At 35.1% G+C, this 22,526-nt stretch overlaps 2 protein-coding genes across 3 annotated transcripts; one reads left to right on the top strand and one right to left on the bottom strand.

Moving 5' to 3' along the window:
• The first annotated feature begins 6,854 nt into the window (after positions 1–6,854).
• LOC110694071 (peptide methionine sulfoxide reductase B1, chloroplastic-like) lies at positions 6,855–9,626 on the top strand. Its single transcript, XM_021871225.1, has 5 exons — positions 6,855–7,119; positions 8,451–8,562; positions 8,643–8,708; positions 8,813–9,010; positions 9,306–9,626. Exons 1-5 carry the CDS (start codon positions 6,933–6,935, stop codon positions 9,343–9,345), a joined length of 603 nt encoding a protein of 200 aa, XP_021726917.1. The 5' UTR covers positions 6,855–6,932; the 3' UTR covers positions 9,346–9,626.
• A 61-nt stretch (positions 9,627–9,687) lies between these two features.
• Positions 9,688–22,102, bottom strand: LOC110694069. 2 transcript variants are annotated; one of them, XM_021871224.1, is made up of 13 exons: positions 21,414–22,102; positions 19,580–19,753; positions 18,843–19,052; positions 18,676–18,765; positions 16,794–16,871; positions 16,312–16,476; positions 14,768–15,136; positions 13,897–14,174; positions 13,646–13,808; positions 12,334–12,677; positions 11,712–11,789; positions 11,530–11,613; positions 9,688–10,038 (listed from the first exon to the last, which is right to left on the bottom strand). In XM_021871224.1, the coding sequence occupies exons 1-12, from the start codon at positions 21,561–21,563 to the stop codon at positions 11,586–11,588; spliced, it is 2,127 nt and encodes a 708-aa protein (XP_021726916.1). In that variant the 5' UTR covers positions 21,564–22,102; the 3' UTR covers positions 9,688–10,038; positions 11,530–11,585. The 2 variants fall into 2 exon arrangements, with proteins under 2 accessions (XP_021726916.1, XP_021726915.1); XM_021871223.1 differs by having other exon boundaries at positions 12,325–12,677; positions 21,414–22,101.
• Positions 22,103–22,526: the final 424 nt, after the last annotated feature.

Raw genomic sequence — 22,526 nt, 5'->3', positions numbered from 1 at the left:
TCAAAACTAGCTAGGGATGGCAATGGGTCTAATGTTTGATCCATATTTAGGACTAGGGATGTCGACACTAAATGGATATCTGCTAACTTGATCTACCCGCTTTAATTAAATGGACGAAAACCCAAATTAAATGATAAGAAGCGATGATGTATGAAGTGGGTGATGAATCGGATTAGGTGTGGATTATACCCTACTTCATCTGCTAACCATCACCCACCCATTTAATAAATATTAAATTTTTTATCTAAGAATTTTAATTAAAAAAATATATACATGAAATATGCATTATTTGTTGCAAATTAATTTTTTCAAACAATAATGTGTTATTGTATCCTTTTTGCAGTAAATTATATAAATAACCAGAAATTAGTGCTTATGTGAATTTTTTTCACTTTGAATATTCATCCATTAGTCACCCGATCCACCAATTTCATCCTCGGATGATGGACGGACGAGTATGCTTGACGGGTGAAGTGGGTCACAGACAATGAGTGTGGATGGAGTGTTTGGAATAATGAAAGGATTGGGCAAGCTCCACCCGATCCGAATCCGATCCATTGGCATCTCTATCTAGGACCCAAAACCAATTTGTGAGGATCTGGATCTAAAATTTCAGACCCAATAGATATGGGTCGGAAATGGGTCTGTATGCAATGAGTCGGATTTGAACCTAGTCTATAAATTATAGACCCAGATCTGACTAATTGACCGAACATACATATTTTTTATATAAAAGAAAATTGTTTAATACCCTAAATCTCTAATCCAATCTGATAAAAAAAACCTAAATAGTAAATAAACATTTAATTTAAAGTTGTATAATATTCTTCTAATATATTTGTTTAATAAATTATTTTTAGTTTTGTTTGATGTTATATTGTAAGTTATACGTAAAAAAAAGTACTCCTCTCTCTTTTCAAAAACCCTAAAACTTTCTCTATTCTCTCTCTTCAAACCTAGCCACCATATTAAAACTTAGGGCTGCCATCGATTTTTATCGATGGTAAGCCCCAAATTCTTCTTTAATTTAATGATTTTTGCTAATAAAGATCACCATCAGTATGGTGATTATAATCAGTCCATCCATGTAGGGTTTTGTCAGTCCCTCCATGTAGGGTTTTGTCAGTCCCTCCATGTAGGGTTTAGTATTATTTGTTTGTTTGGTTTTAGTGTGTGCAGGGATACAAATTTAGAAGATCTGTCTTGTAAATTTGTGGAATTGCGCGTCTGTTGGTATAGGGGTGCAAATTTAGAAGATTCGTCTGGCAAATTTGCATATCTTGATGATCAATCAAGTTATATCTCTTTTGCGACTATACATCAATGGAGCTCTATCAAGAAAGATGCAAAGACATCTAAAATTATCCAGGAGCAGTTCAGAAGCGATGCCATTAGTTTAGGGGTATTTAACTCTTGTATTGAGAATTTAGATCTCTTAAGGGATGATTGTAAGTGCCGAACGGCTATTATTATTTAATGAAATCACCCCTCCCTATTCCATTAAAAAAAAAAATATTGTAAGTTATAACACTTGCAACTTTAATTCTTATTGCTATATGAACTAGTATGTTTTTAAAGACAATTTTCAATGAATTTTCTATAGTGCGTGTTTCTATAGCTCCGTTAGTTATTATTTGCAACATATACTTAAAAAAGGATGCTAAGCATTATGTGCAACAATTTTTTGTTTTTTCACTACTAGAAAACAGGTTAATTGCGACGGAAATTTTTTGTCGGAAACACCTTGTTTTCTGTCGGAAAACCCATTTCCGACGGAATTCCGTCGTAACCGGTTGTCGGAAAAGTTGTTATCGGAAAAACACCCTTTTCCGACGGAATTTCCGTCGGAAATGGGTTTTCCGACGGATTTCAGTCCGCCGAGAGTATTTTCATGCCCGGCAAAGTCCCTCGGAAAATTCCGACAGAATTGAATTCCGTCGTGAATTCTCGACGGAATTGAATCCCGTCGTAAATTCTCGACGGAATTTCCGTCAGAAAATGCTTTAAAAAAAACAAAAAAAAAAAAAGCCACCGCCACGCTGTACCACCGCAAGCCGTCACCCTACACCACCTACCCCCACCTCACACAACCAGCCAACCACTCACCAAGTCACCTAACCCACACCCAACCCCACCAACTGTATCACCATCACACTAGCCCGTTGCACCACCCACACCAGAACCCTACCCACCAGCCACCTACACCAAATCCACCACCCCACTACCCACCTACAACCACCACCGCCACAGCCACCTAACCATATTTACCACTCCACCACCCACCTAAAATCACCACCGCCACCACCAAAAATCATCACTAACCAAAACCCCACCAAACCCATACCCAGATCCAAGCACTTAAAAACACCCAAACCCTAACCCAAACCCTGACCTAGATCTACACCACCGCCACCGATAAGTCCACCACAACCACAGCAATTCAACCACAATTCACTACAAAATTAAAAAAAAATCTCAAAAAACAAAAATAAGTAAGAAAAAAGGTACATACCTTGAATTTCACCCAAAAAACCCCAAAATTGGCTCGAATTTGGGTTTTAAAGGTCAAATTCGAACCTGAAAACTCTAGATCTAAAGTTTTCAGGGTCGAATTTGACATGAAAAACCATTTATTTCTAAAAAATGGCGAGAAATCGACTTGAACACCACCAACCAAACTCACCGGCGTCTTGAACACCACCAAACCAAACTCGTCGGCATCATGAACACCACCTACTAAGAACAAAAGAAAGTAAGAGAAGAGGAGAGGCCGACAATGGAGAAAAAGAGAACAGAAAGGAGAGAGAAGAAGAGGAGAAAGGAAAATGAGAAGGAGAGGAAGCAGAGAGAGAATAAGAGGAGATAGGAAGCAGAGAAGAGGAAGGAGAGAGAAGAAGAGGAGAGCGACGCATCAGGGAGAAGGAGGAAGGAGGGAGAAGGAGGAGAAAAGGATAGGAGGAAAGAGATTGAACCGTCTTATTTTAGGTTTAGGGGTTTTTTAAGGGTTTTTTTTTTAAAAATTAATTTCCGACGGAATTTCCTTCGAAAATTTCCGACGGAATTAAAATCCGTCGGAAATAGTACTTTACGACGGAAAATTCCGTCGCAAAAGTCGAAATTTACGATGGATTTTAATTCCTTCGGAAATTTCCGACGAACTTTTAGAATTCGTCGGAATAAAAATCCGTCGTAAATTTCGACTTTTGCGACGGAATTTTATGTCCGTTGGAACGATTCCGTCGCTATTTGTCTATTTTCTTGTAGTGTTTAATCTTTAAAAAATTATGTGCAAATTGATTAAAATACCAAAACTAAAATCTTTATAACCTCAATTACATACATAAACATAATTAATTAAAATCTAATCTTTAAAAAATCATCAAATTTCTCCACATTCATCTTCTTCATCTTTCAAGAGTATTTTCTAATTCGCCTCCTTTCTCTCTTCTCTCTCCTCCCTCATCACTCCTCTAGGTTTTAGTTTCCTTGGCCGTTTAGGCCGGAAATGTTCGGAATTAGACTATATCCGACCTTTTTTTTTTAATTTAATTAAGTTTTTTTTACTTGATTTGCTCTTTGTTTTGTTTTGCTCTACTTTGTTATTTCCATTTGTGAGAGTTTGTCCCAATTGTTTTTTGGGTTTTTCCCAATATTCTGGGATTTTGATTCTCATCTATGGATGAATGTAGACACCAAAAAATGTCTCCCCAAAACCAAACCCGATGATGAATAACCTTTCACCGCCATTTTTGGTCGGGTTGAGTATTTAATATTTGGAGTGCTTAAATCCATGTTCAATCCAATACATACACTTCATAAACCAACCTAATTCTTAGCCCATTTGCCCAAACCATAACTTACTTTCCACTTTTCGTGTCCACATCACAAAATCGAGCTAAACTGATTTTGTGGCCCTATAATTTTGATCCAAATATTATTTGGTTGGATAGGCCTTGAAATAAGCTTTCCAACGGCATATCATAAGACCGAGTCCAATTTAAAACGAAGAAGATATGCGCAAAACACTAAACTCGGCCCAAAATCAACACCCTTTCACTAACAACGACACCCTTTCACTAAAACTCGGCCCGGTTGAAAAGTAGACTTGATAAGCTTTTCAACGATATATTATCTGCCTTATTCCGAGTTACGGATCAAAAGTTATCATAGTTTTAAAAACGCGTGGAAACAGGAAAATACCGCACCACAATATTTAGCACCGTGTCACGACACACAAGCCACCCGTGACGCGGCATTTAATTAGGGTTTTTTTGCGGCTCCTTTTCACTTCTAGGGTTCCGTGCTTCACCCTACTCTTTTTTCTCTATAAATACGAACTTGATTTTCTCAGTTTCGGGGCACCAAATATCATTCTCTTTCTCCTTGTACCAAAAATCATTCTATTTCTCCTTATACCAAAAATCATTCTCTCTTCCTCTCTCATGCACCAAATCATTCTCTATTCTCTCTCTCATATTCTAAGTCTTAAACCTATTATCACAACTACACTATTCCATCCCTAAGCACTCCAAGGAGTCCATATAACACCCAAAGTTTTATACTTAAATCAAGGCATAAAAGGTTTGGACCAAATCTACTCTACTTTTATTTAATTTAATTTCAATTTGATTTATATTTTTTATTGAAGTTACTAACAATTTATTCATGATGTAGCAATTTAAAGAAGCGCGGAACGTGAGTAATTAATCCACTTAATTACTGTTATTATTATTAGGGCTTATATCATGATTAGGGCTATTATTATGATTTGATTAGACTAACGATATATGGTTAAATTGCTTCCAATATTGATGTTTATTCTATTATTATTTATGATCACCATATTGCATGTTTAAAGGGAATATGTAATTGAAAATCACGACTAATAAGATAATTTGGACGTCCGATTTACTGATTTAGGTTCCTTTTTAATCTTGTTGTTTAATCAAGTGATCACAATATTTTAGAATTATATGTTGCGTTAATATTCAATAAATTTAGCCTAATGTTAGTTTGGAGAAAATTAAATCTTTGTTTCATGCCTTTGATATCGCAGGAAATACTTTTCATAATAAGAATCGAGTAGAGGCCAATAAATACGGGCGAATGTGACTCCATGACTCACTTCGTACCATCATCCCCGATCCTCCTTTCATGGTTCCGAAACATATGGAGTTAGTAATCTCATGGATTATGAATGGGGTGTAATCTTCACGGGTCAATCGTTGTTGCCTTTTGTTGTCCCTTAATCGTGGTCGCCTTAAATGATCTGTGAACGGTTTACATGTTCCTTAAAAACTTGTTGGCCTAGCGGCTCCCTACTTTCCTTGTCCCTAATCGTTGTCACTGATCGTATATGTCAAATCTCGCTTCCTATGAGTGCCAAACATATTCATAACATGCTTAACGTGCGCGCTTCAAAAGACGCTTTCAATGAGAATTTTATATTTAGGGTTTTGGTAATAATTGGGAAAGTGATTTAGATTAATAAGGATTTAGGGTTTGTCATCAACTCTATGATCGAAACATCAGCGTGGAATGCGAAGGTCTCTACTTGGAAAGATGCAAAGACATCGAAAATCACTACTCATGTTAAGCTTGAAGCGGTGGGGTGTGAGCTATGCTAAATATGCAAATTAGTTATGATTTTGATTATAAAAATTATGTTAATTTCTCTAAATTTGTGGTTTACAAGTCTATTATTAATATTTCAAATGCTGTATGGCTATTCATTGATGAAATTATTTCTTTTCGTCAAAAAAAAAAAAAAAAATCTTCATATTTTGCATTATCATTAATTCTCTCTTCTCCTTCATCATCAAATTTCTTCAATTTCTTCATCTTCTCTTTTCCCATTATCTTTCTCTCTCTCCCTCCAACCCCATTCTCATGAATCAAAGAAGAAGGCCTCCCTTTTATTGTTTCGATCCCATATATGGAGATAAGCACTTGTGGGTTTTCGTTGGGGTTGGTTTCGTGGGTGGTTTGTGTGGGTTTTTCATTGGGGTGGGAATCCAAGGGTTTCGTGGGTTCGTTGGGTGGGTTTCATGGGTCATTCGTGGGTTTTCGTTGGGATGGGTTTCGTGGGTGGTTTGTGGGTTTTTGTTGGTTTGGGTTTCATGGGTTTTTGTTGTGATGGGTTCATGGGTGCTTAGTTTGTTTTCGTTAGGATGGTTTCGTGGGGGTAGGGTGGGTTTGTTGGTAGTTTCTTGTGTGGTTTTTGGGCTGGGTTAGTGGGTGATGGTGAAGGTGGTGCGGATGGTTTGGTGGGTCCTTGAGGTGACGGTGCCTTAGATTGGTTTGTTTAATTATCCAATTACTATCCTCTAACTAATTAATCACCCTTTAGAAATTTTGCTTTGGGATCTGTGCTCACTCCTTTGTTGCAAATAATAGTTAACGGAGGAAATATATAAATAAGTCACTAAAAAATTAAGAAAAAAAACATGATAAGATCCATTTAGAATCCATTTTAGACCCTAGACCCGCTAAACTTCGAGTCTAAATAGTTTACACTCATTAGATTTGGATCCACTCCAAAAAATTTGGGTTTGAGCCCGAATCTTCTCGGACTCAATCTAGATCCAACACATTTCCATCCCTAGTCAAATTTGACCCGAATAAAACCCGATTTAAATTTTAACTTTGTATCAACAATAATTTTACATGATTTAAATTTGAAATAGACCCAACTTTCTCAACGGCTCAACCCGACCTCATCTAACGCTATCCAAATAACCGAATTTTCACATCTATATACAAGAAATCACATAAATAATGAGCAACTTAGAGAGACGTGGCAATGTTATAACCAGTATTAAATCAATTCCATTCGTATATTTCACCCTTACATTTTCCTTTTCTTTAAAAAAAACAAGAAAATTAAATTTATTAATTGACTAGTTTGTTCTTAAGAGGGTGGCAAACTAGCAATGGCTTCTCATAGTTTAAGTAGTTTAAGCTTGAATACGCTAGTATCTTCGAAACCCCAATTAAGACTTCTTCCAAAATCAACCATTTTATTAACTTCCAATTTAATAAACAAATTTTCTGGAAAAACATTAGCAATTCGTGCAATGGGTTCTTCTGCTTCTTCTCCAAAACCAGACAGTTTTCAAGGTTTGATTCTTTCCACATTTATTTTGTCCTGTAATTTTTAACATAATATTCTTTTGTGTTATTGTATTTGTTTGAGAAGATTATAAGTTAGAAAGACACTACTGAAAATTTTGAATTAGGATTAGCATAGTTATTGATATATATTGAGTTGAAGATTTGATTTTTGTTATTTTTTGATGTATATATATTTTAGTTAGGATTTTCCCTATTTTATTGTATTGTTATATTCTCGAGATTGCTGTAAAATAATTTGGGAATGATTGATTTTGTGATCATGATATATTGCTGTGTTATTAACTTATTAAGATTGCTGTACAATCCGTTAATCAGTTGGTAATTTTGTAACACTACAGTGAAGATACAGAACACATGACCTCTATGAGAGTTACATGCTATATACTCTTTTTGTTGCGCTTTTAGATATAAAGTACTTCTTCTATTGTTTCTGTATTTTTGGAACATAAAAATAGGTAGCTATAGTACAAAGCTAAACTAGTGAATACTTTGAAATATAGACAATGACGAATGATGCTTTTAAGCTCGAAAAAGATGCTTCATACGAGTACAAGTAAATGTTTTTGAAGGGACTTTTATATAGAAATGGTTTTAGACTGCCATCAAAGTGCATAAACCATTATTTCCAATAATCTAGATAGTTTTAACCATCATGGTTATTACTAGGTGTTGAGACTGAAAGGAACTTGGAGCAGCTATATATAGCGGCAATAGCGCCATTTACTTTAATAAGAATCTTATATAATTATCTAAATTAGGAGTAATTTTGGAGTTTTCTCAAAATGTTGCTTGGCAGCATGATTTCAAGAGATATCAATAAGAACCTGAACTTGGTTATTCAAAATTCATTAAACTATTTCTGCCGATTACAGTCATACTGCTTTTATAGCTACCATGGTATGGTGGCATATGGAATATGCAGTTACTTTTATGCTTAACATGCCTTTCTATTCTCTACTGCTGCCTTTGATGTATTAGTCGTGTATCATGTTTTTTGTTAGCATTTACATAGTAAAGGGATGGGAGTGAGAGAGGGAAGTCGAAAAGGCAAAGGGGAGGGAGGGGAGGAGTGGCCTGACCTTTCCTTCCAAATTTTTTTAACATTTGAAGGATTTTGGTTTATTAGAATGCCAAAGTATATGGATTTTGCCATTTTCCTTGCTTTCCTGATCCCATTTAATATACAAATCACGGAAGATGGATCCCTTAGCCTCCCTCCCCAGCCCTCCACTTTCAATTTTCTCGTCTAAACACAGCTTAAATATTACATCATGGGTTTCTGATAAGTAATTGCATTTGTTGGGTTTCTTTTCCAGAGACAGGCCAAAAAGACTATTCTTCTTTAACTGAAGAAGACTGGAAAAAGCGCCTAACCCCAGAGCAGTTCTATATATGTCGTCAAAAGGGCACTGAACGCGCTTTTTCAGGGTAAGGTTCATTTGAAGATAAGACTACTGTTTTCAGCTGACACTTAAAATTACCAAATTTAACTTTCTCATTTAAATCAGGGAATACTGGCGCACAAAAACACCTGGAACTTATCATTGTGTGTGCTGTGACACCCCTTTGTTCGAGTAAGTGCTTGCTGTCTAATTCTCTATGAGGTTTCTGTAGATATAATTGGCTGCTGATTGATCATATCACTCATTAATTTATAATGTATAATTGTTGTGTGTAGATCATCTACCAAATTTGACAGCGGGACTGGTTGGCCATCCTATTACGCACCTGTAGGAAACAATGTTAAGAAAAAGATGGATTTGTCAATCATCTTCATGCCCCGAGAGGAAGTACTATGTGCAGCTTGTGATGCTCACCTTGGACATGTGTTTGATGATGGTCCCCCTCCAACAGGAAAACGTTATTGCATCAACAGGTATGGTTTATCTATGTTTAAGCCTGTTTCTTTCTGGCTGAGCCTGGCTAACAAGATGGTCAGGTTGCTCAATTCATTATGAGTTTCAGGTCATGGAATCTTTTAATAAACCAATTATTTTCCGGCATTGTGTTAAATTTTGGGTTAGGTTTATTTTATTTAGGATAGGTGAAGTTATCTTTGATTTCTGACTGTAAAGCTTTATTAGATGCCTAGTTTTGCTTGGTCTTTCAGTGACATCAGTCCGTTTGGATGAGTTTTAATTAATTCTGTGCTCAATGTTTTCATCATGCAGTGCTGCACTGAAGCTTAAACCGAAGAACACCTCCGAATGAGGCATTGAGCTGATTCAGAACTGAGAAAGTGGCTTGTACACTTGAGCTTGTTTAAGTCTAATTTGTATATCCTCGGGTTGTTGGATTCATATCGAGTACATCTTTGTAGATATAAGACTATTGAGAAGCATGTTTTATAGAAAAACAATGATTTTTTTCTTTTTGGAAGGCATAGAAAAATAATGTTTATTTACCCATAAATTTGTGAAATTGCTGTAAAGCTCTGAATTAGAGTGTGTTGGCTGATTGTGAAAATATGGAACATAGGATTTTTTGTTGAATTTAGGTTGAATCAAATCGTACTGAAAAAAAAAAATGCTAAAAGATGTTATGCTCCTTTAGTTTTAATACAACATTCTGAATGCCGGATAATTTCTGAAAAATATTCTACTAACATATTCACCAAGGCAAAACTAGATTACTTTGAGCTGAAAAAAAAACACTATGTACTGAAATCACAGGTTCGTCTGGAGCTCTAGCTTCGCAGATGTGCATTTCTTTTATCATCTGCCCTTTGCTTTGTACCAATGTCAAGAAACTGCAATTAAATTTAACCTAGAAACAAAGAAATTGGAGAAACCCTCTTGAAAGAAGTGCACTGTAACATCTGCTCGTATTGCTTTAATAGTTAAGGACAATAAATCTGGATGGGTAATGGAATTCGTCCTATATTCCTGTACTAAGAACTCATATCTGCGACATAATTAACTGATGTTAGAAAACTAAAGTAATGAACTTGGACAGATTCAAAACAAACTAATTAGAAAACTGAAGCGCATCACAGTATATCAAAACCCTCTAATCCGCCCAAGAAAACAAGAACTACTCGTGACCATGTAGAAGGGGAAAAACAACAAATAAAATGAAATCCCTATCGAAGGCCTTAGTGCAAAGAATACACATAAAAAGGAATAATTTCCCAGAGAAAGGCAGGTTGTTATGTGTGCAACAACGCATGTACTTAATATATTTGACATTTTAGAAACTAAGAAAGTTCGAAGATTTCACATAATGGATAAAAATGAATAATGGCAGATGTGAGATAAATGAGCATAGTCAACATACAAAGCAAGGTGATGGGAAAAGTAGAGGATTTTGCTCCTAATTCTGTCTATTCTCATGTTCCAATTAAAAAGAGCCAAGTCCATCTATCATCACCACGGTTTCTTTCTTAAGCGTGTAAAACCCGGCTTTAGGGAACCTCACACAGTTGTCATTGCTGCAAGCACTAACTACAGAGGTTGAGCTGTGGCGAATGGCAGCAAGCCAAAACCCACCAAAGAAGAGAGGGTGTCCATCAAATATTTACGAAACAATTCTTTAGACAAAAATATTCAAACAACAGGGTCTATTGACTAAGATCCAACTTATTTACAGGCCCCCAACTGCCAGACCACAATTCTATAACAAAATTGTGACCACTTCCATCCTGACACAAGCTTTAGGCCAATAGTGTCATTGCTGATTTATGGTTTCCTTTTTGTGTTTTTTACTTTAGAATACTGTGTTTTGCTTGTGAAGGGAGGGGAGAAGAGAAGAATCTCTCAAATTACATTGCAATGTGCTCCATTGAAACTAATTGACCTGAAAAGACAGAAGAAAGTTGAGACACTACAGACACTATATCATGATATGATCATTTTAAGGACAATAGATTTAGAATAATTACACCTGAGGTGGGACATTCGAAAGAACATCAAGTAATGTGGTCTAATCATTCTAATGTACAGAAGTCCCCATTATTTTATGTAGTTCTCTACAGCTGATGCTTAACTCAAAAAACCCTTCATCCCATTTATATAGTTGTTACATAAGAAACAATACATTGTTAGTGGATAGAAAGGGAATAGAGAGTATAAGGTATTGTTGGGATGCAGAGAGAACAAGATACGACGGACAAGGGAGAGAAAAGGGAAAATTAGTATTCAAATCATCGACTTATATTTTAAAAGTTAGTGTGAAGTTTATTATGGGATGGATTGATGGAGGAGTGCCACGCAAATAAAACCTCAAATTTTATATTGCTGAATCACAATCAGCATAAAGCCAAAAGGGGTGTATGTTAGTTTTTTCTACTAGAAATAATCAATAATAACACTTAAGAAACAATACTTCATTACAAAAACTCATAAGTGCACATAAGAAGTTTAATGCAGAAACTAAAAGTAGGAACAAGAGGCTTACTCCAAATGAAATGTGTCTGTAAAGCTGGGAAATATTTACACAAGTATAGTGACAATTTAAACGCTCAAATCACTCCTCGTTATCCTGGATCACACATGCCCATACAGGTCATCATCATAATAAATAAAATCTAGCCTCAGAGAATATGAATATACATAAATGTCAGGGGAAAGATCATATACCTTCCTACTCGAGATAGCTCCGGTTCAGACAAAAGCAACTCCTGAAGTGGCTTTTGATTTGTGTCAAAAATATCAGAACTGTTGCAAAATAAAATAAAATAAAAAACTATAAAAATTGGAAGTCCAGGTCATCTTCAAATATATTAAAGTAAAAAAAAAAGAGAGAAAGAAAGAAGATGATATCAATCCAAGAAGTCTTATAATTAGCAATATCCCAGACAGTTTTAGGAGAAAGGCCATCTTCATATATATTACTCTTGACAATTATTTGTAGACTAGTGGAATATAGCATACTAATCGAAATGGACTGATTCAAAATGGCCATCTGTTCAACAAGTGGAGATAGTCATGATTTTCCATTTTTAAAAAAAAAGGAATTATCTCATGGTGAAAATAATAGGAGAGTCATCGTCTTGCTAGTCGCACACACAAGCATATGACATTTAACTTCTTGATTGATGCACAGGACAGTTTATTTATTTTAATTTTTAGTTTTGATTTTAATTATGTTTTTGTTTTTTGTTAATTTTATTGAATAAAGGAGTATGTAAGCAAACAGCATTGTTCAGATATAGAGAAAAGAGGATGACGAAGGTAGATGATAGTAAATTACCAGAAATACCTGTAGTCCAAAGATAGCTGCCTATGGTGCAAAGAGAAATCTCTGCCAACATAGGATGCAACTAAACTACCTGCATCTGGATGAGGCCAACTTCTGGTTGTTGGAAATCTCAAGATGAATGTTCCAGGCTCTTGAAGTCCCTGCGGACTCTGAAGGGCATACTCCACTTCTTCCTTTGTAACAAATCCTTCAATCCACTTTGGTGAGATAGAAGCCCACAGTGCATTGATCCCATGTCTTGATATTGTAAATGCCACTGGATACAACCAACGCCACAATTTATCAAAGTCATCTTTGGTGAGATACTCACTGCCTCCCGAAATTCTCCTCAGAAAATTCAAGTCCTGCCGTGCCAATTTATGCTAATAAGTGATCTACTGTTATATGAACCAATTGTTGCTTATGGCTAGAAGCCAAAAAATATGGTAAAAAAAAAAAATCATAAAACATACAACAAAACACTCAAAACAAACTATAACTTATCTTTACAAGCATAAAAATGTTTTCGTAGAGACGGTCATTCTGCTTTCATTTAGGAAGGAGCAGACAGTTAGCAACGAATAGTTTTTGTAACTTACACATTGTACATAATCTGGAGCAGCATTCTGGGGACTAATGGCTTCAGTTTGATAAGTTTGTGAGTAGCTATATAAGTGTATCTAGTTGGAGCAAGAAAGTTTAAGGAACATACTATAGAAAATTTCTGCTTAAAATCTATATGTCTCCTCAGCAAGAAACGAAGTTCATGTTAGCACACAACAGTTAAAAAAAAAAAGTTCATGCCAAAGAAGACATCATCCACAGGGTGTTCAGAATCTTCAGATATCTTTTTGATAATATTAAGGGGTCGTTTGGTTCATTAGGGAAGTGTAAATTCCCATGAAATTTCAATTTGTGGGAAATAAATTCTATCATCAAAATCATGGGAATTCAACAAATTTGTTTGGTTAAGAATGGAGGAAGTAAATTCCCATGGGAATTTCAACTTACCAGGGGGGGGTAAGTGAATTCCCATGTTTTGTGGGAAGTCAAAATTCACATGAATTTTCATTGCCCCCATTTTCACTTTTTTGTGTCAACCAAACAAGAGGGTGAAAATGAAATTCATGGGGATTTTGACTTCCCACAAAATATTTAGCCAACTAAACAAGGCCTAAGATGCATGAGCAGATTTTCTCTTGGTAACATAACAAATGCAAAATTTTTGTATATTTATAGTTTATCATATGTCCTTGTACATATTTGGAGGCTATAGCTAGGTGACAAAACTTAGTGTAGCAAAGAACTCAAACATGTCAAAAATAGGAATTACCTGTTGAGTGAGAGATCTTGTGCTGCAGCTAGAAATCCTCATGAACTGTTCTTCTATCTCAAAAACAACATTGTCCCATTGAACTCGATGACTATTTTGTGAAATCAAATTCCAAGCTCTTTCTCCTTCCTCCAGCAGTTTTTTGGCAATCATAATTTGGTGCCTAAGGGGAAATGGAAACAACTTTAAGTACCAATGGCTGATTACAAAGATAGCTTTTTCATCCATCAAACAACTAATCTAATTATTACCTATGGTGATCACATCCAGAAAAGAATGAGACCTTTTCAGCCATTTCTACTATTTCTTGCTCAGAAGCATATAACGAGGACTCCTTAAGCATGATTGACCTTTCAGATAATCCTCCAAGGCAATATCTGAAAATTGTCAAATCTGAAGTGAGGTCTATGTTGCAAGTAAAGCTCTTTGATTCTGTATTTCCTGCGCCAGCGCTATCTGAATCTGATGCAGAGCTATCTATTTCTCCATAGTTTTCTTGGATACTCTCCAAACTGGTCCCTACTACATTCTGCACATTGTATTGGAAAATAAAGAAGAAGTTAGTGGATGGAAGACCCCACCCATATGAGAAATAGGGCTTTTGATAAGGAATTACTTTTCATTAAGAATTACTTTTGATTTATTAAGAATTAATTTTTGTGAGAATAGACCCTTCTTCCCTATGAAAATTTATTAAGAAGGGTCTTATTAAGGGTCTATGATTTATAAAGGAAGTAATTTAGGAATTACTTAGAAGAAGGGTTTTTCATTAAGAATTAATTTTTGTGAGAATCAGGGTTTTTATTAAGGGTGAAAGGAGTCACCGTTAGTAGTATAAAGAACTCTAGCTTTGTGGATACGTGTTGGTAACAAACACCAGTATGAATAACACATAATGGACCTTAATATGAGGCATTATAAATGAGATTATAGATACCATGAATAAGCATATCGAGAGGAATTGTATGATTTGTATCTCATAAATTCAACAGTATTGATAATGAAAGGGATGATCAAGCTATCATGATTGTCCAGGAGACATATTACGTTATGCTGATAAATATGCTTTAAGATTGTCTGAACTCAGAAAAATAATAAATATTGCAAGGAAAATCCAAGGACCTTAGTTGCAGACACGTTGAATGAGTTGCCTTCTTCATCAAATCTTTGCACCGTAGACTCAGCCTTAGTGTGTGGTAATGGAGTATCTTGTCCTGATTTCTTTCTCTTTAATGGAGGATTGGGTATTGCTTCACATACAGGCTTCTGATGTAGCTCTGAATGCCCAATACCATTTTGAGGTAAGCTGGATCTATTAAATAGATGAAAGCCTGATGATAACTTTTTCCATGTGATAGTAGATACCTTGGTGTCGCACGACTTTAGGATGCTGCGAATAGGTGGAGTAAATGCCTCGAAAAAAGGAAATTTTCCCAATTTCAGGAGATGAAACTTAACACAGAACAGTTTATTATCACATTCGGATGACAGCTGCAGAGAAGATAAGGACAGTCAAATGAATCAATTGAACTTCAGAAAAATCAAGATCGGATTCAGTCCTAGAAATGATTATAAAAAATATAAAAAATTAAGAATACTCAACATAAAACCGACAAAAGATGTTCATTGTGGAATGTATAGATTAAACAAAATAATAATAATAATAGATGTCTACACATTGTGCAATTACCACTGGATACATTCAAGGGAAATTATCACTGATACACCCCATGTTTGGGCTTTTATCAATGATACACCTTTTAAAGTTTTAATTATCAACGGTACACCTGTACTTTCATCTAATTAACTTATGTAAGCAATTTGTTAATTAAACGTTAGTAATAGGTTAATGACTTGCAATCTTGACCAATTTCAACTCCCTCCATTTTTTCCCCTCCTTAGTTTTCCTCCTATAGTTAAAGTAACTCACCCACCTTTGTCATTATAAACGAAGCCCCCTCATTTGCTCTGATTTATGAAGCTTCTTCTTCATTTGGCAAATTTAAGTACCAAATAAAGAAGGAGCTGCATAAATAAGAGCAAATGAGGGGGCTTCATGTATATAATGACAAAGGTGGGTGGGTTACTTTAAATATAGGAGGAATATTAAAAAGGGAGTTAAAATTGGTTAAAATTGCAAGTCATTAACCTATTACTAACGTTCAATTAACCGAATGCTTAATTGCTTATTGTAGTTAATTAGTTGAAAGTATAGGTGTACCACTAATAATTATAACTTAAGGAGGTATATCATTGATAAAAGCCCAAACTTGGGGTGTACCAATGATAATTTCCCTTGTTTAATATCTTGCTCATATGGAGCATTAATTTACTGAGGAATGGCTTTGGCAGAAGTGTGTAGCAAGTCTATTCCAAGGAAAATGATAACCTCAACTATCAAAACTTCATTGTCTAATCTTTCTCAGATTTTTAGAAAAACATAAAATCAGTGCAACAGTCTGAAAGATTATGCACAAAACTCAATTTTGTGTGATACTACCTTCTAAAGCACTTATTAGAACCTAACAAGGATATAGACATAAGCCTAAATAAAAAGCAACTCCCCTGTTATAAATCTAAAAAAATAACTTTGGTAACCTCAAAAGTTCACTCTTAAATGCACAACATATTCAAATGGCAAGATAGTATATTTCAGAATATCATACTCGAGTTAGGTTCAGTTGAAAAGATGCACGTCCCCGCAATAGTTTGCTGGGTTTATCATCAGATGGAAATTCAAGTCCATTGCAAGTTGTCAAAAGGGGAGCTTCACCATCTTTTGATTTCTCAATAGGGGCCCGATTATCAGCATAGATAAGCGATGCAACAACCTGAAAAGATTATAATATGTAAATGCCAAGTCACAATATGCAAAATGGAGCTTTTCTAATTGTACATTGAAAAGGGGCTAATATAACATAGAAGAAAGAAAATATCGGAGTCATATATTATGTGGGCCTCTTATTTGCATATACACATTGATGTAAATAGACTAGCAAAGATTTTCTTTTGTTTCTATGTAAGTTGTTAACTAAATACATTATATAAAAAATGCAGAGAACCACGCACAAAGATTTTTTCTATTCCTATGTAAGGTGTTAAACTGTTAACTAAATACATTATATCAAAAACGCAGAGAGCCACGCACCTCCAAATCCTTGTCCACAAGCTCACCAAAGGCATCTAATAGTACGACATTTGATGAAAACATTTTGCGACAAGAACCCTGTCATAACACATGATAGATATTAAAAGTTGGATAAAATTTTGGAAACAAAATAAAAAGCGATGTGATCACTAAATCATTCAATTTAAGAGTCATCTCGTTTCCACTCTCTTTCTCCTTGTCCCTGTCCTCATACCACACTCTCTCTGACATAGGAACCTTAAATCAATGCCACCATGGTACACGATTTGACATATGATAAGGTAAGGGAGCACAGAGCCACAGAATGCTACCTCAGACCAATTAGGAGGCTGGGTCCTACACAGACAAATAATCATGTACATGTACATGTATGAGATAGTATAGACATACATGCATATAAACAAACATGCTGGGATCAAAAAGCGTCGCTTTTGGTGCTTGGTGCTTTGAAAAAATGCGCAGCAAAAGCACTGAATTTCATGCTTCTTGGACCCCCCGGCACGTTTTGCTGGCGCTTCGCTTCGCGTAGCACTTCAAGCGCGCCTAGGCACGCTTTGTAAAACTAAGCAAACATGTGTGCATACATATGTATATTTACATACAAGTATAAGTACAACATGCATGAATGCGTGTGTGCTTGCTGATAAATGATTAAATGAATGTCTATTATTTCTAGTCATCTTAAAATAGACTACAAAACACTAATCCTTTGTATAAATTATAACGCGTGTCCGTCCTCCCCACCCCCCCCCCCCCCAAAAAAAAAAATGTCATTTAAAATTGTAAAACCTGCTGCTAGATTCGGTTATATGCTTATATTTAATATACGAAATCTGAGTACTATACTTCAATTAATGCATTAGTATGTAGACATAGCATTTCCCAACTGATCGTTCCTACTATCCATATATTTTGGTGTTTCTAATACAAAGATTTATCAAGGTAGTATAGACAAAGGACGGAAGGACATGAGCAATATGGTGCTGGGTTTCCCTGACAAAATTGTGCCCCCAACATAACCCAGGTCAAGAAAAAACTGTGACTTGGAACATGTAAACTAGTTGATAATACAAGAAGCCAAGCCACAAGCAAGGTAACATTGTGTTACACTCTATAGGACTTTACGATGGTGAAATCTAGAAGATCCAGAACAACAGACAGACAGTTTCATCGATTAAGGACAGGATGACAAAGTACTGCATGCAAATAATCTCATCATGTCAAGCCTCTTTTTAGTTATTAGTTATTGCTAACTGCCAAGATGTCAAGTGATGAAGCTATCCTGCACAAAAATAAGAAACAAGCTTGCTTCTTTGGATCAAAAATATGGCTTATATAGAAGATATTATCAATGAAAATTACTCCATGTAAGAGGAGAGGGAAAAAAAGACCTTTCTTGGTTTACTGGAGCTATATACTCTTTTACTTATTTGTCTACTTTACACACACTAATATAGCAACATGATTTTCTTTTTTTTTTGTCCCCGTAAATGATTCTATTTATTATAAGCGTCCTCAATTTCATTTTACATTTTACTATTTGAATTTGCAATTGCAAGTCCAAGCGTGTGCACTCTACACTTGCATACATTAGAATGATCACGTTCTATTAAAAACAAACTCTTTTCATTACATAAGTAATTTAGTGCACACAAACATCACCACTTACAACCTTATGTAGGTTTTACAACATTGCAAAGAACATTATCTTTGTTTTCATGTGCAAGGAATAGGGGACTAACAAGTAACGAAAGAACCCCATCTTACCACAACTTCCCAATCCCCGTCAAAAGCAAAAATAAAAAATAACGCAGAGTCATAGAGAATAAACTCAAATGAGTACAATAACCAAAAGAGGAAATCGAGAAGGATGTTAAATAACCTTGCCGCCAAATATTTTCCATATGCCGTCACCTTCCAATTCGACATCAGAAACAGATGAACTATCAATACATAGACACAAAGGAGGATCCTGCAGCATGTAAACTTGATAAATAAGTTTTACATAGGTCTTGGACCCATAATAAATGCAAAATTAAAGATACAAACCTTAGCATGATGGTCCTCAATAGAATTTGTAGAAGGCAAAACAACTGCATTGTATACATAGCCATCAAGATCCTTAAATCCTTTGCGCACACCAGATAGAGTCACCTTCTTGAAACTCTGAAGATCAGCCTGCCTGGCCATTAATGAATCTAAAGGCCTTTCACCCACTACCTTTCCTTGAAGATAAATGCGTATAATGCTGCTATACACCTAAGATTGGAGACAAAGAAGACAAGAATATTAGCTGGAACACATATCATATTAAGTGGACAAACACAAAGAAGACATAAAACAAATCAAAATCAATGTGACTATTGGATACGAATGAGTAATAAAAGGAAACCCGATCTATTAACCAAACTATCAAACTATGTACATAAACCAAACGGCCAAACAAACTGCCAAATCACCAGAATATAGGCAAGGAATATTAAATTGTCTCAAGAATTTAGATCTTCTAAAAGCTAGACATCATATGTATAAATCTCAACCAGAGAGAAATCTGCATCAAACAAAAAGTCGAAGCTAAATTTAAGTAACTTCTCCCCTTACCTGCAGCAATTGCCTGACATTATCAAAACATTTTACACAGGAGAGCTCAAGCAGCTCTTTATAGTCTAACAACAAGATCAGGAGATATGAAGAAATAGTATAGGCAACAGCATTAAACTGAAAAAAAAAAACTTGGTTTACACATTAGCAGTTTACTAGTAGGTAATTTATGATTTGTCACATACCTGGCATCCAATATGTACCCATTGTCCTAGAGGAAGCTCCACGTTAGAAATAGCAACTTCAGTGGATGATGCAGTTTCCCCTGACTCGGAATATTCTTTTCGCAACAAAAGTGAAGGCGAGAGTATTAACCTTTTGTCTTCACTCAAAGAAAGAAAAGGAATTTCAGAGTGCGACTGCACATAAAAAGCAAATTGCTTCAGTCAGTGTTATCGTCTACTGCAACTCCATTGAAGACAAGACATGAACAGAAGCACCGTGAAATCTTTAACATTGGAATAACCAGCACTTTAAAGTTCTAACCTAGTTGTGGAGAAACCTTTTGTACTTAGAGAATGATATCCTTCTTTCTCAGGAAGCATGAACTCATAAAACTAACTCTTGTTCTACTCAGTTTAATACTTGATTTACTCGATAAGAATCAGTTTTTACAGCCCAAATTAGTTTTGATAAGTTAAAATAAGTAATTGCATAGAGAAAAAACACAGATAAATCAGCTGTATTAATTATAAATCAGTTTCAACTAGTAAGAATGAGCAGGTTCATACAACAAAAGCACTAAAAAATAACTCAAAATAGATTACTGAGTAGTTCATTAAAAAAAAGTGAATATAACAGTACGTAAAAACTTATGAACGACTTAATGAACTATCTCAACCGTCAAATTTTCAGTTTCAAACTATCCTCATTAGGGTCGTACAATATAGAACCTCTTCTTATTGGTGTAGAAAATATTACAAAATATTAGTAATTGAACTCTCAAAACTATGTCGCATTTATAAATCCAAATTCAATTTAATATTTTCACATTATCTATCACAGTTCAACACATTATCGCTTGTCATTTTAAACTACCTATGCAACTATTATGTGTGCATTACTGTAATAAAAACACGTTAAAGAATAAACGAATAATTTTTTTTTCCAAAGGGAAGAGCTCTGCAAAGAAGGCAAAAAAAGAAAAAGAAAAGAAAAAAATTGACACAGAGGACCAGCAATTTTGATAGTGCAAAATGACATCAAGGATAATAGAAAGTAAAAATAAGGCATGCTCATGAACAAATGCAAAGCGATCAAAATAAGTACAGATTCGAATGTACACATGCATGTATCACCAAAAAGTTTCACCGCCTCCATGGCATATCTCAGCCAAGGTGTCAACCTTTCATCCCGATGTTTGCATGCATAAGCATAACCCTCCCTAATGTAGAATGGAAATTGTACTATGTATAAACTAAGCCTATGCAAACATAATGATTTTCTCAATAAAGCAAGCAGCAAATAAATAAAGCTCTCAAGTAGTCAAGAACTCAAGATAACTAATAAAGACAAGACACGGTCAAAATAATTATATTGGACAACACATAACAGAAATCAACAAGCCAAAAATCACAATCAAGGCATCACAAAGTTGTCTTTAAAATTCCTCTAGTGATTATAATCAACAATGTGGAGTTGTGTCCATCAAACTATTCATCATTATTATAATCCAAAACACAAACAACTACTTTGATGACATTAAGTTGTGAAGAGAGCCCAAAAATGCACTAATGTAGCCGAGATCAGCCCCGGGTCTTGGATACCACCTCGACTTTAACCAACTAAACTGATTCGCATTCATTTATTTAATCACAACAATAAAGTTAGAAATACCCACAAAATTAAACTATTAAAGAGTAAACTAAATTGTCCAATAACACCTAAAATGAGGATTATGCATATACATATAAAGGTTAATCATAAATATCGTACACTATCATTTCAATCAAGAGCAAAATATAAACCAAAATGCCCCAAAAATAACAAGAATAGGCTACAAAAGTTACAGAATTTCACCTGGTAAAGAATTGTGGAAGGAAAAGGAGTAGAACTGTGAAGAAAAACCCAGAAACAGAGATTAAAACAAGTCTCATTTTCACCAATTTCAAAGCTTAGATCTTTCAACAACGAGTAACCCAGATTATCAACTGTTTCTATAGAACCCATCGGTTAATTTTGATTTTATTTTTTCCCTCTTTGTTTTCAGTCGATCAGAATTCAAAACCCCAAAAAACTTAAATTTTTGAGGGTTTTACAAATTTGAAAAAGATACCCACAAAAATTGAAACCCCAAAGTTTAGAACTTTGGCAATTGACCGGTGAAAGAAGGGAGCAAAAGTGTTGGTTTCTCTCTCTTTGGGAGGCAGCTTCATTCAGGGCTGTTAAAAACGGTTGTTGGGTCCTTGTTTTTGTTTTTTTTTTTTTTTTTTTTTTTTTTTTTTGTTGTTGTTGGAAACTTGGCTTGGACTTGGAGCCCCCACTCCCCAGCTAACAAACTTTCAGTCTGTTTAGAGTGTTGTTATAAAAAAAAATATATATACTGAGCGGAGTACTACCACTCCCTTTATTTTTAAATACATGCTCCACTTTTAATTTCAGTCGTTTTTAAATCTTTCTTTCCTTATTTGGAAAACTTTAACAATATTAAATGCATTATCCTAATTAGTCGACCCAACATAAATCATATTTTATTAATTTCACATTCTCTCTCCTCCAATTCTCTTATTGTTTTTTACAATTTTTTATTTTTCCACTTACCCAACTACCTTCATATTCCCTCCGTCCCATAATACTTGGGATGTTAGGTTGTGTAGTGTAAGAAAACCACATATGGGTCTATTTAAAATATTTGTTTATTGTATAAAAGATACTCTTTTGTATTTTTATATTATAAGAAAACAACAAGTAGGATGGGAGTGGGGTAGGTGAGGATTAGTAAACTCATTCCATAATTAGTAACGTGTCAAGTATTGTGGGACGGACGAAAATGAGAACTGTGTCAAGTATTATGGGACGTAGGAAGTATTTTATTATTTTCTTCAATTTCTCCTAAAACTCCGCGTATGGAAAAATGAAGCAGGTATTTAAAAACAGAGGGAGTACATTCCGCAAACAATGTGAAACAGCGAA

Source organism: Chenopodium quinoa, unplaced genomic scaffold, assembly GCF_001683475.1.
Source record: "Chenopodium quinoa cultivar QQ74 unplaced genomic scaffold, ASM168347v1, whole genome shotgun sequence".
Lineage (NCBI taxonomy): Eukaryota > Viridiplantae > Streptophyta > Magnoliopsida > Caryophyllales > Amaranthaceae > Chenopodium > Chenopodium quinoa.
Note: the sequence above shows the minus strand (reverse complement) of the source record. Positions and strands in the feature narration are given on the sequence as shown.

What these genes read in the sequence shown, in the direction of transcription:
- LOC110694071 (XM_021871225.1), top strand. Translation starts at nt 6,933, where the DNA reads ATGGCTTCTCATAGTTTAAGTAGTTTAAGCTTGAATACGCTAGTATCT. An exon ending in AAAACCAGACAGTTTTCAAG is followed by an intron (nt 7,120 to 8,450) that starts GTTTGATTCTTT and finishes TTTCTTTTCCAG; the next exon opens with AGACAGGCCAAAAAGACTAT. An exon ending in AAACGTTATTGCATCAACAG is followed by an intron (nt 9,011 to 9,305) that starts GTATGGTTTATC and finishes TTCATCATGCAG; the next exon opens with TGCTGCACTGAAGCTTAAAC.
- LOC110694069 (XM_021871223.1), bottom strand. Translation starts at nt 21,563, where the DNA reads ATGGGTTCTATAGAAACAGTTGATAATCTGGGTTACTCGTTGTTGAAA. An exon ending in TCTGGATGTGATCACCATAG is followed by an intron (nt 13,809 to 13,896) that starts GTAATAATTAGA and finishes ATTTCCCCTTAG; the next exon opens with GCACCAAATTATGATTGCCA. An exon ending in CAAGATCTCTCACTCAACAG is followed by an intron (nt 12,678 to 13,645) that starts GTAATTCCTATT and finishes TTGGCACGGCAG; the next exon opens with GACTTGAATTTTCTGAGGAG.